The 16,980-nt window shown below is 41.1% G+C and overlaps 1 protein-coding gene across 1 annotated transcript; it reads left to right on the top strand.

Moving 5' to 3' along the window:
* The first annotated feature begins 287 nt into the window (after window positions 1–287).
* On the top strand, window positions 288–1,317 carry LOC126412027 (THAP domain-containing protein 1-like). The gene is made up of 3 exons (XM_050081411.1): window positions 288–375; window positions 500–783; window positions 900–1,317. Exons 1-3 carry the CDS (start codon window positions 305–307, stop codon window positions 1,313–1,315), a joined length of 771 nt encoding a protein of 256 aa, XP_049937368.1. The 5' UTR covers window positions 288–304; the 3' UTR covers window positions 1,316–1,317.
* Window positions 1,318–16,980: the final 15,663 nt, after the last annotated feature.

Genomic DNA, 16,980 nt, shown 5'->3' with positions numbered 1-16,980 from the left:
AGAATTTTGTGTGGTGATTAAACATAGCTTTATGAAAGGCAAAAAGCCTCAGGAGACTAAAGAGAAGCTTAATAAACATTACAGTGACTCTGCACCAACGAGTCAAAATTTCATAGAGTGGCTGAGATACTAGTTACAGCGCTCCTAGCGGCAACCAACGCTAACTCGGCCGCCATGTTCTCCTTAGTCAAAACATTAGGAAAGCGTTACTGTTGTTTGTGTTGGAAGTGTGTCAGATGTTGTGATGTTACTGTAATATTTAACTTTTCTAGTTGACTTTTTTGTTACAAAATATGAAGTCAACATGCCTGCAGTGTGTTCAGCGTTCAACTGCACAAATCGCAGCGATAAAACAACAAATATTTCATATTATAAGTAAGTATATTAGTACCAAAATACGACACACGTTTTTTAATGTTTATTAAAGAGTCATTTGCATTGGAACTGTAATTATGCTTAAGACAAATGCAGGAAGTAATTTATTTATCGTTGATTACAGATTTCCTTTAAAAGATAAGGAAATTACAAAAAGATGGGCTATAAATATGAAGCGAGAAAACTGGTTTCCTACTACAGCCAGTTACCTCTGTTCAGCTCATTTTGAAGAGAAATATATGTACCACACAAATGTCCAGAGGCGCCTTTTGTCAAAACCAGTACCTACTATCTTTAACTTTCCACCACATTTACAAAAGCAAGATAAAGTATTACGACCACAACCCAGAAAGCGATCTTTCGACAATTTGCAAGATAGTGCTATTACAGTGACATCATTAGCACAAAGTAAGTCAATAATTTAATTTTACTCCGTGTTCTTATTACTTTGAATTACATACTTTCTATTATAATCTTATGGTGTAACTCTGTTATAAACTTATGATGTAACAACATTCTTTCAGTGCCTGTCGGACCCACATCTGTTTCTGCTGACCACAATTACTGTCTACCAAGCCCTAAGAAGTTGAAAACACAATATAACAGAGTACAAGCAGAGAATGTGCGACTAAAGAAGCGGATAAAGCAAATGAAGCAACTTAGTGTACGACACAAAAGGAGAATAGTGCAGTTACAGACTTTAGTTGCTGGCTTGAGAAGAAGGCTATGTAGTTCAGTTTCTGATATGTTGAACAGTGAACACGCAGTTGGTTTGTTGAAGGAGCTATTGGAACTTCAGTGCAGTGCTAAAGTATGCCATTATTCTCAGCAAATAAGGAAATTTGCCCTGACCCTACACTTTTATTCTGCCAAGGCATACAGCTACTTACGAAAATTTGTGAAATTACCCCACCCAAGAACGCTTCGACTTTGTTATTGAATTACTATGGTTGTGTTAACTACTTGTAACACATATTCCAAATAAATTCTCGTTCACAGTGTACTGGTTTTTGAGGCTTTGACTGTTTACTTTGAAATAGCGACAAAAATATCGCATTTCTGCGCCCGTTACTGTTTCTAATAGTTAACCACAGCATGTTTAGAAGTTTCACCTTAATATTCTGGTGGTACCTGCTCTAATTGCATTAATTTATGGGCAACAAGTAACATTATAGTGGATGGACAGACTTATTTGAGTTGTCTTGTAGTGTTATCTACATCGAAAAGTTTAGCCATATTTCGACAAAAACATCCCTTTTTGCTGTCAGTGTACACTGAAATCACCGCTGTCTATTGCTTGTTTTAGAAAAAATATAGCTAGTATGGGCTATTTCAAGTAAGTCAAACGCAGTTACAAGGGGGCGGGACACAGCAGACGAATGCCTTGACTAAAGAAAACATGGCGGCCAGAACTTCAATTTGCTTCAAACATGGCGGACCTATAGCCACTCTATGAAATTTTAACTCGTTGCTCTGCACCTTCAGTTAGAACAGTTTATAAGTGATTTCAAAATTTTCGGTGTGTCCATATGGGCACAAGTGATGTTGAGCGTTCTGGTCCCCCTGTGGAGGTTACGACTCCAGAAATCATTTATAAAATCTGTGATATGGTGATGGACCACAGAAGAGTTAAGGTGCGCGAGTTGATAATGCTGTGGGCATCTCGTATGAATGGGTACGTAATATTTTGCATAAACATTTGGACATAGGAAAGCTATGCGCATGATGGGTTGCGCGATTGCTCATGCTTTACCAAAAACAGAATCGTGTGAAGTGTTGCAAGGATGGTTTGCAGCTGTTGAGGAAGAATCCTCAGGACTTTAAGCGTCGTTTCCTTACTGTGGATGAAACATGGATACATTACTATACTCCTGAGAACAAACAACAACCTCAACAATGGGTTACCAAGGGAGAATCTGCACCAAAAAAGGGGAAGACCAGTCCTTCAGCCGAAAAGGTTATGACGACTGTCTTTTGGGATTCGCAAGGGATAATGCTCATTGACTATATGGAAAAGGGTAAAACTATTTCACGTGCATATTATTCATCGTTATGGAACCGTTTGAACACCGAGCTGCAAGAAAAACGCCGGCGATTGGACCGCAAAAAAGTCCTTTTCCATCACGACAATGTACCAGCACACACCTCAGCAATTGTGGTCGCAAAATTAATGGAAATAGGATTCCAACTCGTTTCACATACCCCCTATTCTCTAGACTTGGCTCCCTTGGACTACTATTTGTCCACCAATTTGAAGAAATGGCTGGCAGGACAAAGATTTTATTCAAACTAGGAGGTGATTGCAGCAACTAATAACTGTTTTGCAAACTTGGACAATTCTTATTATTCGCTAGTGATCAACAAATTAGAACAGTCTAAAAGGAGACTATGTCGAAAAATAAAAAAGGTTTACCCCAAACACGTAAGTAGTTTTTATTTTTGCACGGACTTTTCAAATGCCCCTCGTATATGAACTGTACAACTATGTTGCATCCTTTTTCTGAAAGGCTACTATGTTTATTCATTATGATTGTTTAAAATGATAGCTCTACTTGGGAAATCTTACATTTAACAATGTATTCGATTGTTTAATTTTATATAAAAGGAAGTGGCGCAAGAGGCCCAAGTAGTAGTAAGAGAGGCAGAGAAAGAGACAATCAAAAGCAGCGAGAGAGTCAGTCAGTTTGCATTATTGTCTTTCGAAAACAGTTTGTGTGAGACTCTTTCGGCGGCTGTCAGACAAGAAATGTATATATGACCAATGTACATCCAAATCGGTCACAATACAAGACAAGAAAAGTGAAATACTCTGTGTTTTATTTAAAAATTAGTACATCAGGAACGTCAAATACAGGTACTTTCTGAATTAACAACCCCCGAGGATATCAAAGTTGAGTATCTCACCATATGGAGCAGCTAAGTTATTATGTGAACTGTGATTGAAATTTTCTAGTTTTCACTTGTCATCGTGCTTGTGGATGGTAGAGGCCGAAACTAGTAAGTTGCTCCGATGGTGTGATTGAGAATTCACTGTTACCAATGTGCAATTATGGATCTAACTACAGAAACTGTAAATTTTATTGTCACTCAGCGTCAATGGTAATTAAAATGTTTCCCTCATTTCACACTTTTAATTCGAAAGATTTGCGGCAGGTTATTGTTAAAAGAGGAGCTAACAGCCGCAAATTCAGTGTAGGATCTGATTGGTATTCTATCGTGTTCTGTAGCTTTGTTCAATTTTAACGATTTTGTCTGTTTCTCACCGCCAAAGACAGTAATATCTATTTCACTCATCTTTTCAGTGGTACGGGAATTAAATTGGGGCAATACCATTAGGTTTTTCTTTGTAAAGGAACATTTGAAAACGGAGTTATGCACTTCTCATTTTGCTTTGCCACCCTTAAATATCAGATCCGCCTCATCCATGACTGACTGGGCACTAGCTTTGGCGACACTAGCAGCCATTACATAGACCCAAAATTTAAGTGGGTTATGAGAGAGTTGCTTCGACAGTATTTTACTAGGTTGTCATTGAACGCTTCACATATTACTCTTTTGACAGCCAAACGGGTTTCATTCAGCATGTCTCTCTATTTGTGGCCATATGCTTTGTTTTATACCTATTATGCGGTAGTAAGTTTCTTTAGGAGCCTCTTTGCAGTGTCTGTATACCATGGTGAGTCCCTCCCATCACGAACTGTTGTTCTGCTGGGTACACATCTATTCCATGCAATGTCAATTAATTTTCGATGTGGATATCTCAAATAGGTCAGGGCTATTTATTGCCATTAGATCTAATATATTTCCGTCATGAGTCGGTTTCCGAAACGTCATTTCTAGGAAGTTTTCAGAGAAGGCATTTAGTAATGTTTCACAGGGTATTTTGTCGCAACAACCACTAATAAAGCAGTAATTATTCAAATTGAATATTGTATGACTGAAGTCTCCTCCGATGATTACGTTACTACTGAGTTACCTACACACTATGGTTCAATTCTTTTATCTTGGCGGCTTGCGCATGCCCGCCCAGACGCAGGAGATTGCTGCGTTGCCAGTTGCACACGACGCACGCGCCAATAGAAACAGCGCCATAGTATAGCATAGTTCGCAAGCTTACGTTTAGGGGGGAGCGCGCAGTTCATGAAGTAAAGCCACCACGGCCGCATTAACCCTTTCGCTGCTACAAAGACGTGCTCCCTGCATTCCGCGCTGTGCGCGATTTTGTCACTGCACTGCTCACCTTTGCAGACACATCGTGTTACGACTGCTTTGACACTCTTATCAATAGATTCCACAAAAACTATTTGGCCCAAAAATTAGATTTTTACACATCTTCTTGACTGATACCTTCCCCCCATAAATGACTTAATTTTGTTTCGATGTTCAACGCAGTTATTATGCAGCATTAAATATAGTAAACCATTGCACGAAATTTTGAAGAGTTTGCAGAGGTAAAAGTCCATATAGTATACTTTCCGTATGGCCGATTTTAGTTGCCACAATGTTGAGAATGAAATGTGGACAAGATACCTAAATTTAGTATAAAATTTACTGTATAACAATAGCTCATTTAAGTACCACATAGGTGTCGTATGTAATATTGAGAAATATTCCGTCTTTCACGACTGTAACAAAAGTTTTATTTACACTGAGAACGTTTGGCTTTATTTTAAAGCACTTCAATCAATCAAAAGGAAGCAGACAAAATACATTAAACAAAACTGTGGACTTACAAAAACATTAGGACTTGAATATACCGTCTATCAGCGAAGTGCTCAGAGCTATGTCAAATATAATTTTTGTGTGTGGCACACACAAACATAATTTATTTGCTAAAACACTGATCTGCCAACACAAACGTTGAATATTGTGTTACCGCAGCACAAAACTACGAAAGGTGACTTGGCAATGGAGGAGACAAAATACTGTCCACTGAAGATGCTTCAAAAGAGAGAAACGCGTCTGGTCTAAATAAGCCACTTATTACAGTTGCACAAGAGGAATATATTCCAGTACCATTGGTAAAACTGCGACTGTGGAACAAAAACAAGAAAGAGAACATGAGTACCATTGTGTATGTGCCATACCTTTCCTTGATTGAAGTGCTTTAAAATAAAGCCAAACGCGTCTGGTGTAAATAATACTATTATTACAGTCGCGAAAGACGGAATATTTCTCAATATTACATACAACACCTATGTCGTACTTAAATTAAATGAGATATTGTTATACAGTAAATTTTATATGAAATTTAGGTATCTTGTCCACATTTCATTCTCAACATTGTGGCAACTAAAATCGACCATACGGAAAGTATACGCTATGGACTTCTCCCTCTGCAAACTCTTGAAGATTTCGTGCAATGGTTTACTACATTTAACGCTGCATAATAACTGCGTTGAACATCGAAACAAAATTAAGTCATTTATGGGGGGAAGGTATCAGTCAAGAAGACGTGTAAAAATCAAATTTTTGGGCCAAATAGTTTTTGTGAAATCGAATGATAAGTGTGTTAAAGCAGTGGGAAAACCATGTGTCTGCACAGGCGAGCAGTGCAGTGATGACAAAATCGCGCACAGTGCGGAATGCGGCGAGCACGTTTCTGCAGCAGCGAAAGGGTTAATGAAGAGACAAAGCACTTGAAATTTCAAAAAATTGCGTTCAAACGAATATAATTCGTGAAGTAAGGCACTTAGATATTGTTTTTAAATAATTAAAGTATTAAGCACCGCACAAGGTTTGAACTCATACCTTTGATGTAGCAGCCCAACACTTTAACCGTTACACTAATGCACCTTGTCTGATTACTTATCGACATGAGGTCTATAACATATCACGCAAAATACTGACAAACACTGTAGGTATGACTATGAATTACTCATGCTTCGTCGAAGTACAATGGGAAATAAACAATTACCGCTGTTCTTTATTGCGAAAAAGCGGTTCGTGAGAGTGATACAAACACCTTTCCTTGCTATCGCCTGAATTAGGAGTCTTATTGCTTGTTTGGTTTGATTAATTAATAGAATATGAAGCAATTGGTATAAAGAATGCTTTTTCCAAACTTTCTATAAAAGAATGTCTGCTATCAAGACATTGCTTTTGTTCTATTACTTTATTTATGACTGATCGTTTCTAAAACTGAAGACACTCGTCCATGCTCTGCACTGCAGTTGAGATGTGGCAACGTCGTTCTCTGTTCATTGCCTGACTGTGTTTTGTGACGTCAGATGCGCAGAACGAACCTAAACTCGGCTGCCAACATAAATGACGCACACTTTAGTGAGTTTTCGATTGCTTCAGGTTGCAAGAGTGGTATCAACAGAAGGACGCAATTATAACTTTATGCCCATCCCTGATAATGGGTGTTGTTCCAACAATATCACATGACACTTCACTTTCTATCTCGATGACTACGTGTTTCTTGTCTGTTACGACCAATACACCACCTTCATTTCGCATTAGCTATCTTTCGATTTACGCTTAAATTTTCTCCAAACACACTACTTTAACTTCGGGTTTTAACCAGCTTCCTGAACCTAGTTTACTTGTCTGTAATGAGGTCCACGCAGTTTTTTAAACATTGATACCAATTTTATTGTAACATAGTAAAAGTACAATTAGGTTGTAACTCTACACGCTCATAGCCTACAGGTAGGCTTGGTATTTGTGTGTAAAAGATCGTGCACATAGCTGCCCAGGTTCAAGATATAGCAAAATTTATATTTCGTGTTTAATGTTTTCCAGTGAACTACCATCTGGACTCCTCAGTTTTAATGGCAACTGCCGTAAAGACTGGTTTAGAGGAAATTGTGAAGATGTTACTGTCAAAAGAAAACGAAAAATCTACTCTATTTCAGTTAGCCTGATCTTACAAGTGTTACTGAAGCGAACTCTCAGAATTGTAATAGATATAACTTGAGTGTGAAGTTTAATGCGATAATACATATTAGAAAATGAAGCTACATACAAAGGTTATCCAGGCTGTAAATACACAAAGCATACCAAATATTTCTGAAGCAATGTATTTTTGCATTATTTTGTATTGACATTTAGCGGAATCTCTAGTTAAAAAACATGGTTCAAATGGCTCTGAGCACTATGGGACTTAACATCTGACGTCATCAGTCCCCTAGACTTAGAACTAATTAAACCTAACTAACCCAAGGACAGCACACACATCCATTCCCGAGGCAGGATTCGAACCTGCGACCGTAACAGTAGCGCGGTTCCAGACTGAAGTGCCTAGAACCACTCGGTCACAACGGCCGGCAATCTCTAGTTACTTTTAAGAAAAAATGACTAGCGATTTCCTGCGTTTTTTTTTTTTTTTTTTTTTTTTTTTAGCATCTCTCCAGTTTCTTTATTGTAAATGTGATGAAGATTTCTTCTACTCTCTCAAGGACAACAGCAGTGCCTTTTGAACGTCATCATCTTTGATAAAAGTCTTTCTACGCGAATATTACTTTAATTTTCAGGCAAATGAAAGTCAGTTGACGCAAAAGCTGAACTGTACCACTGATGTGCTAAAACTACCCAGTACCCACTAGAAAGTCGGTAAAGTTCCTGTGCTACACGTGCGTCGCGTAAAAAAAGCATTATCTGGGAATAACAAAGTTCTCAATGGTAGTGCGGCGCCTCTGGCGTAAAGTGCCATGTCTTTCAACTCAATCATCTTTGATTTATCTTAGTCTATGCTCTCTCGGCGCGCTACGTTTGTACTGCCATGTTGTATTCGCTTACTTCTGTGCTAAATAAATGTATATTCGATGTCTAAAGTGTGTTATTACCGCCCTACGATACACAATAGTCACACTGGTGACCCCAACATCGTCGTCGTGTGTTCGCATATTATTTTGGGCTCCTTTTCATCATTAACGGACTCCATGTGCCAACCCACATTGTCTTTGGAACAATGGATCTACCAGTATCTCTCTGTGCTAGTACCTTGCATCCTAGTAACTGCGCTTGCGTATTTACAAGTATACCTAATGTGCATTCGGTTTCAAATAAACAACTACCTACGCCCTGCCATGCCGGCATCCACTTAACCTTAACCGGCTTTACATGGCCATCGTCAAGTGCAACTACGCAGCAACTGCTGCTGCATGGACAGTGCATGTCACTTAGTGACATTTTGAACGATAATACAGTGAAGGACGTTGTGTTTCACCCCTCAGCTACACAGTTCCCTTCGGTTTGGTTTGATATGCCAACGAAGTTCGAGAACTGTAATTCAAACATTCCAGTGCACGGGGTTGCACATTCTTATATGCCTAATGTTGCAACACCCCACCCGCACCGCAAGCCGCGTTCGCCACTCGGCCTGCACTCGGGACACATCATGTCATCAGTTGCACCTGCTCACTCCATTTCGTGTGCAGCGTGCTGCCACCCCCCTTCCCCCACAAAGACCTCGAGCGACGAACCGCCCACCACTACTGCACTCCCGGTGTCAGGGCCTTCCTGTCCCACTCCTTACGCATGTGCGTCGACTACAAGTCCCTTAATGCTCGCATAGTTATCGATAACTATCCCAGTCCTCACATCCAGGATTACACGCAATTACTCCAAGGCTCAAAGTTCTTCTCTGTCTTAGATTGTACAAAGGCGTATCACCAAATTCCTATGTACCCACCGGATATTCCAAAGATGGCCATTATAATATTGTGCCCTGCCCGCAACGTAATAACATACTATTTTCTTTTTCTATAGAAGTATTAAGATTTAACGATATAATTTAAGCACTAAGTCAATAAAATAATTTTTGTAATAAAAACTAAAAAGTGGCTTGTATGAAATACTTAATTCATTTAGTTTTAGTAAATGATAAGAAGCGATACCTCTAATTAATCCACGTACTAATAGTTGTATGTGATATTTAAGTAATAAAAAATGACCAGTCTCACACTCATATTTAAAAATAAAAAATCAAGAATAACTGGGATACCTTAAGTTGAAGAAATTCTGCTTAGTAATCACAAAATGCTAATTTGTCTGAATTACAATAAGAACCTGGGATTTCGTCAATCTGCTATTTCGAGATATAATTAGTTTGAAATATTTATTCAATTACTGAATTATTACAAATATATGAATATACTTAAGCGTATTTTACATACATTATAATTTACCCTAGCTAAAGCATAAATTTCCACAATCATATCTATCCATATTTATAAAATACCGTAGTTAAGGCTTCAGTATACCATCATCACCCCCTTCAGCCTATTTGAATAGTGTTTCATGCCTTACGGCTTGAAAAATGCTGCGCAGATGTGGCAAAGGTTCATTGATTCCATTTTGCCTTTCGCTTATGCTTGTTTGGATGACATTCTGATTTTTTCGTCCTCTGCCAAGGAGCACCAGTTTCACCTTGATGCAGTTCGTTTGGCTCTCTCATCAACCACAATAAATCTCAACTCTGTTCTACATCAGTTACATTCTGAGGCCATACTGTCTCGGCTGGCGGCCTTCGACCAACGGATTCTCATGTCTAAACCATTCTCACATTGTCTCTTCCTGAAGATTATGCTCAATTCTGTCGTTTCCTGGGTATGGTAAACTTTTATTGACATCATATCCCTCAGACTGCCTGCATCCAATCGCCCCTTACCGACGCCCTCTCCAACAAAAATCAAAGGGGAAATGAAAGTTGGACTGGAGCAAACCCATGCTCGACACGTTTGATTATCTCAAAACTGCAAACGTGAAAGCTGTCTCTCTCACCCATCCTGATCCTGAGGCCTGTGTATCTATTACAACCGATGCAAGCGAGTCAGCTGTTGGCGCTGTCTTACAACAACACACCGCTGACTCCACCCAGCCACTCTGCTTCTTGTCAAAAAAACTAACTAGGAGACAGAGTAAGAGGTCGGCTTTCGACCGCTAGCTTCTTGCCGCAATCAAACACTTCCAGAGCGACCTCGACGGGCGCCCTTTCACTATCTACTCGGACCACAAGCCTCTCGTGGACGCGATACGCAACCCGGCGAAGGACTTTCCGCTGCGTCGTTTTCGGCATTTGGACTATATTTGCCAACATTCCTTAGATGCTTGCTACATCCCAGGTGCGGAAAATGCTGTATCTGACTATCGAACTCGTATCTCAGTGCTTACCGCACCCTTGAATTTAGATGACCTCGCCCGACTCGAGACCGAAGACATCGATACATAGCGATTGGTTTCGGACAACAAGTCTTTGCTCGCTATCCAACCTCTTGTCCTACATGGGTCGACGACCCCGGTCCTCCGTGACGTTTCTATGGGCTCCCCCCGCCCCTCGGTACCATCCACTCTTCGGCGCAGGATCTTCAATGCTTTACACAACTTGGCACCCCCCACAACGCGGACAACAACGAGACTAAAGTGCGCATAATTTATGTTGGCTGCCGAGTTTAAGTTCGTTCTGCGCATCTGACGTCACAAAACACAGTCAGGCAATGAACAGAGAACGACGTTGCCACATCTCGACTGCAGTGCAGAGCATGGACGAGTGTCTTTTAGAAACGTTCAGTCATAAATAAAGTAATAGAACAAAAGCAATATCTTGATAGCAGACATTCTTTTATAGAAAGTTTGGAAAAAGCATTCTTTATACCAATTGCTTCATATTCTATTAATTAATTAAACCAAACAAGTAATAAGACTCCTAATTCAGGCGATAGCAAGGAAAGGTGTTTGTATCACTCTCACGAACCGCTTTTTCGCAATAAAGAACAGCGGTAATTATTTATTTCCTATTGTACTTCGAAGAAGTGTGAGTAATTCATAGTCATACCAACAGTGTTTATCAGTATTTTGCGTGATGTGTTATAGTCCTCATGGCGTTCTGTAGTCAGATGAGGGGCGTTAGCATCACGGATAAGGAGTTGGGCTGCTATGCAAAAGGTTATGAGATCAAACCTTGTGTGGTGCTTATTATTTTCATTATTTAAAAACAATATCGAAGTGCCTTACTTCATGAATTATATTCGTTTAAATGCAATTGTTTGAAATTTATAGTGCTTTGTCTTTTCATTAACCCTTTCGCTGCTGCAGACACGTGCTCGCCACATTCTGCGCTGTGCGCGATTTTATCATCATTGCACTGCTCGCCTGTGCAGACACATGGTGTTCCCACTGCTTTGACACACTTATCATTCGATTTCACAAAAATTATTCGGCCGAAAAATTTGATTTTTACACATCTTCTTGACTGATACCTTCCCCCCATAAATGACTTAATTTTGTTTCGCTGTTCAACGCAGTTATTATGCAGCATGAAATGTAGTAAACCATTGCACGAAATTTTGAAGAGTTTACAGAAGTAGAAGTCCATAGCGTATACTTTCCTTATGGTCGATTTTAGTTGCCACAATGTTGAGAATGAAATGTGGACAAGATACCTAAATTTTATATGAAATTTACTGTATAACAATATCAACATTTAATTTAAGTACGACATAGGTGTCGTATGTAATATTGAGAAACATTCCGTCTTTCACGACTGGAAATATTCCGTCTTTCGCGACTGTAATAATAGTATTATTTACACCGGACGCGTTTGGCTTTATTTTAAAGCACTTCAATCAAGAAAAGGTATGGCACATACACAATGGTACTCATGTTCTCTTTCTTGTTTTTGTTCCACAGTCGCAGTTTTACCAATGGTAATGAAATATATTCCTCTTGTGCAACTGTAATAAGGGGCTTATTTAGACCAGACGCGTTTCTCTCTTTTGAAGCATCTTCAGTGGACAGTATTTTGTCTCCTCCATTGCCAAGTCACCTTTCGTAGTTTTGTGCTGCGGTAACACAATATTCAACGTTTGTGTTGGCAGATCAGTGTTTTAGCAAATAAATTATGTTTGTGTGTGCCACACACAAAAATTATATTTAACATAGCTCAGAGCATTTCACTGATAGACGGTATATTCAAGTCCTAATGTTTTTGTAAGTCCACAGTTTTGTTTAATGTATTTTGTCTACTTCCTTTTGATTGATCGAAGTGCTTTAAAATAAAGCCAAACGTGCTCAGTGTAAATAAAACTTTTGTTACAGTCGCGAAAGACGGAATATTTCTCAATATTACATATGACACCTATGTGGTACTTAAATGAGCTATTGTTATACAGTATATTTTATACTAAATTTGGGTATCTTGTCCACATTTCATTCTCAACATTGTGGCAACTAACATCGGCCATACGGAAAGTATACTCTACGGACTTTTACCTCTGCAAACTCTTCAAAATTTCGCGCAATGGTTTACTATATTTAATGCTGCATAATAGCTGCGCTGAACATCGAAACAAAATTAAGTCATTTATGGGGGGAAGGTATCAGTCAAGAAGATGTGCAAAAATCTAATTTTTGGGCCAAATAGTTTTTGTGGAATCGATTGATAAGAGTGTCAAAGCAGTCGGAACACGATGTGTCTGCACAGGCGAGCAGTGCAGTGACAAAATCGCGCACAGCGCGGAATGCAGGGAGCACGTCTTTCTTGTAGCAGCGAAAGGGTTAATGCGGCCGTGGTGGCTTTACTTAATGAACTGCGCGCTCCCCTCTAGACGTAAGCTTGCGAACTATGCTATACTATGGCGCTGTTTCTATTGGCGCGTGCGTCGTGTGCAACTGGCAACGCAGCAATCTCCCGCGTCTGGGTGGGCATGCGCGAGCCGCCAAGATTAAAGAATTGAACTATAGTCACTGAGCACTTTGTCTGGCCCGGCGTGCAGCATGATTACCACACTTGGACCCACGCGTGTGTTCCGTGCCAAGGTAGTTAAGTCGGCAGACGTGCACAGCCTCCTTTAGGCAAGTTCGATATGTCCACATTTACATGGTCGGTCCATTCCCCCATTCCGAGGGGTGCAAATATATATTATTTATGATCGACCGTGTAACCTGTTGGGTTGAGGCGGTCCCTCTTATCGACATAACAGCAGAGTCCATAGCTCGCACTTTCTTATCTGCGTGGGTCGTGACGTTTGGCTCCCTTCTTTCACTCACTACTGATCAGGGACGACAATTCGAGTCCATGTCCATTATAATTATCCGGGCTGTTATGCCGTGGTCGGTTGATGAATTCTGTGGTGATTCCCAACGTTTCGTCTCCGACTGCGGGAGACATCTACAAGGGGGTCCGTAGCTTGATGGAAGGTCCAACACACACACTGGCTCGCTACTGACTGCCGCTGAATTCCGTGTCCGCACGGCTCCGCGCCGCGGCGTGACGTCACGTGTTTTGAAAACGTCAGTGCAATTGGCCGCTGTCCGTCGCCGTCGATCGCTGTTGCCATCACCCAGTAGTGGACGAGTGGTACACATCTTCTTTAACACCGGCATCCATATACCGTTTAATTTGACGCCCTCCTCCTTTCGGTTGAAATTATTTGGGTGTTTAGCGATTTCGATTGCCTCCCTGTAGAGCCTTTCGTAATATCCGCTCGTGGCCGCTACTACTTGCGTCTCCTCGAAACGAATATTGTGGTTCCCTGGCTAGAAAGCATGCTCCGCAACAGCTGATCGTTCCGTTTCTCCTCTTCTACAATTTCCCTTGTGCTCTTCCAAACGTTTAGAAACAGTTCTTTTTGTGGTACCCACATAAACATCACCACAGCTGCATGGGATCCTATACATCGGCGATCGACGGCGACGGACAGCGGCCAATTGCACTGACGTTTTCAAAACACGTGACGTCACGCCGCGGCGCGGGGGCGCGCGGACACGGAATTTAGCGGCAGTCAGTAGCGAGCCAGTGTGTGTGTTGGACCTTCCATCAAGCTACGGACCCCCTTGAAGATGTCTCCCGCAGTCGGAGATGAAACGTTGGGAATCACCACAGAATTCATCAACCGACCACGGCATAACAGCCCGGATAATTATAATGGACATGATATTTCCGGCCGTGAAAGTTTACATTTTAGTATAATTCGAGTCCATGCTTTTTGCTCGACTGTGTGCTGTGTGGTGTCACAAAATTCCACACAACGGCCTATCACCCGCAGGCAAACGGCGTGGTTGAACAGTGGCACTGAACTCTAAAAGCCAAGTTCATGTGCCACGGTGGGTTATGGTCCGAGGCCCTCCCTTGGGTCTTACTCGGCATCCGTTTTGCACATGAGGAGGACCTGAATGCACCACTGGCAGAGATCCTATATGGAGAACCCCTCCTCCTGCCAGCGGAATTCGTGGAATATGCACCCCCAGATGATGCCATAGACCTTGCAGCCCTTGTGGAACAATTGGCGCGTGCACGTCGCTCGCCTACGCCCTTACCCACCTCGACCTCATACCAGGCAAACGGTGTTCATCCACAAGGACCTGGCGTCACGTGAATTCGTGATGCCGCGCGACGACTCCGTGCGTGTGGCATTGCAACCGCCTTATTCGGGCCCGCACCGCATCTTACGTCGCGGAATGAATACTTTCGTAATACATCTTCTCAATGGACGACCTCAAACAGTTTCCGTTAAGCGCTTAAAACCGGTGTGGCCCCTCTCCGAACTACTTTCCGACGCTTCCGATCTGCCTGCCATCGCCGCCACGCCTGATGACACCGCCGACGTGACCTCGAGCAACGTCCCACCACCTACACAGCAGTCCGACTCACGTGTCTCTGTCAGCGCGGTTTCCGACGCGCCCACTTCTCGTGCTGGACGTCGCCTTCAAACACCGCGCTGGCACGAATATTTTGTGTTCGAGTGAGAAAGCTTTCCTCTGCCGTGCTCCACACTGCTGTGGATGGGCCTGGCTTGGGGGGGGGGGGGGGGGGGGGCTCTGTGGTGCCTCTAGCGTAAAGCGCCATATCTTTGGATTCGATCATCTTTCATTTATCTATGTCTATGCTCTCTCAGCGCGCTATGTTTGTACTGCCATGTTGTATTCGCTTACTTCTGTGCTAAATAAATGTATTTTCGACGTCGAAAGTGTGCTATTACCGCCCTACGACACGTCACAGCCACAGTAGTATTATTCCCCGTTTGTTTTTAAGAGCATGTAACTTTTGTAACAGCTTGCATAGTGATTCCTTTTCGTGATTTTTAGCATAAATTTCAAATTTCGAACTCATTATTTGATTGTGATGTTCTGTAGCTGCACTCCAATGATGGTAGCTTATTACCTGATCTGTGGCAGGATACTGAATTTTTGTTGCCTATCATAACGTAGTCCCGAAATTTGCTTCCATTTTTTCATATTATGAAATTCGCAACATTTGGTATCGATATAGTTTCACAAAATGCCCTGGTTGACATATGGTGAATTGTGGCAGGTCCAACACATAATGGAGAAATGAGCAGTGCAGCCAATTGTGGAACAATAACTTTTCTTATGATTTTTACTAAGCTTGTGTCTTTTCGTGAGGACAATTTTTGTAACACGGGAATTGGAAAAAAAGGATAGTAATGCCGAGAAAACCAGGTAAGTGATATATTACGGTCGATACAGTAGGTGAAAGTCTGAATGCGACACAGACGAGACAAACGTTTAGCATTGTTAATACTTTACCATGGAAACGCTTGGCGTGTTTGCAATCGTTCTTTGACGGTTTCGCTGTCTCGGCCTGGTTCGTTCTGAAACAAGATAAAACGTAAATGCCGTGGAATACATGTAAGCGGTCAGAAAGTTGTCCATGCAAGGAGGAGCAATACACCTGCCGTTCGGTTGTGCGGCGTCCTTCATTGGTAAATGGTTTAATTATTTTCACTCTTTCTGCGAAGTTCTCATTGCAATGACTATGTCTATGATGGATCACGACATACATATTTCTCTTTATGGTTTATGACTGTGCCCTTTCGCTGCCATTCACGTACCAGAAACTGTGAACTGACATAGTTATTGTGTGTGATAGAGCATTTACCTAAACTGTTCTTGAACAATGCCAGTTCACAACATCTTGTGGAGGAAAAAGCGTTTACCGAGATTTCCGCATACTCCTATAGTGCTTCCGCAAGTTTTTCTCTCGTGTTTTTATCTTATTTCTAAAGTCGTTAAATGTCAAAATGTGATGTCTTCACATTACTGTCATGTTTATGCAACATGTTATTTGTAAAATTATCGATCGTTGTACTGGTGATTTTCCTTTCGAAGTACATATGCAAAACTATATATTTGCAGGAAGTAAGTGAAAATTATTTCAAGCGCCTCCTTGGAACGCACCTGTCTTCCAAAGAAGTTTCGTAATCTGAAAAAATCGCTACAGTACCTCTAGTAAACATTCTCGGTGATGGGGATGTTAGCAACTGGTACACGAATTATTTCGTAAATATCTGCTCTTTTCCCACTACTTGAGACAGAGGCACTAGAGAATGTCTTCTTATTCAAAATTTAAAAAAAAAGCACGACAGTATACATAAAAACCATGTACAATGATCCATATAATGGTTTGAAAGTTGCAGGTTATGTCAGTGCAGCATGCTGCCGATTCTGCGAGTTTACTTCAACCAAATACATATGCTTATACGGGAAACTACTATTTACTGTATTTACAGAACGTTCTACTTTTCTTGTTTTAATTTTCTTTGCTTCACTTGCACACACTCATCTGGTTTCTGTTCACTTCAGGGAAATTTTCGTCCAGTGTTTTCCTGTTTCTGTTTTCCATACCTTCTGTTCCTGACG

This window comes from Schistocerca serialis, chromosome 1 (genome assembly GCF_023864345.2).
Source record: "Schistocerca serialis cubense isolate TAMUIC-IGC-003099 chromosome 1, iqSchSeri2.2, whole genome shotgun sequence".
NCBI lineage: Eukaryota > Metazoa > Arthropoda > Insecta > Orthoptera > Acrididae > Schistocerca > Schistocerca serialis.
This window is presented reverse-complemented; position numbering and strand designations above follow the sequence as displayed.

Coding starts and splice junctions, on each gene's coding strand:
- LOC126412027 (XM_050081411.1), top strand. CDS start 305: ATGCCTGCAGTGTGTTCAGCGTTCAACTGCACAAATCGCAGCGATAAA. Junction 376..499: donor ACAAATATTTCATATTATAA/GTAAGTATATTA, acceptor CGTTGATTACAG/ATTTCCTTTAAAAGATAAGG. Junction 784..899: donor AGTGACATCATTAGCACAAA/GTAAGTCAATAA, acceptor ACATTCTTTCAG/TGCCTGTCGGACCCACATCT.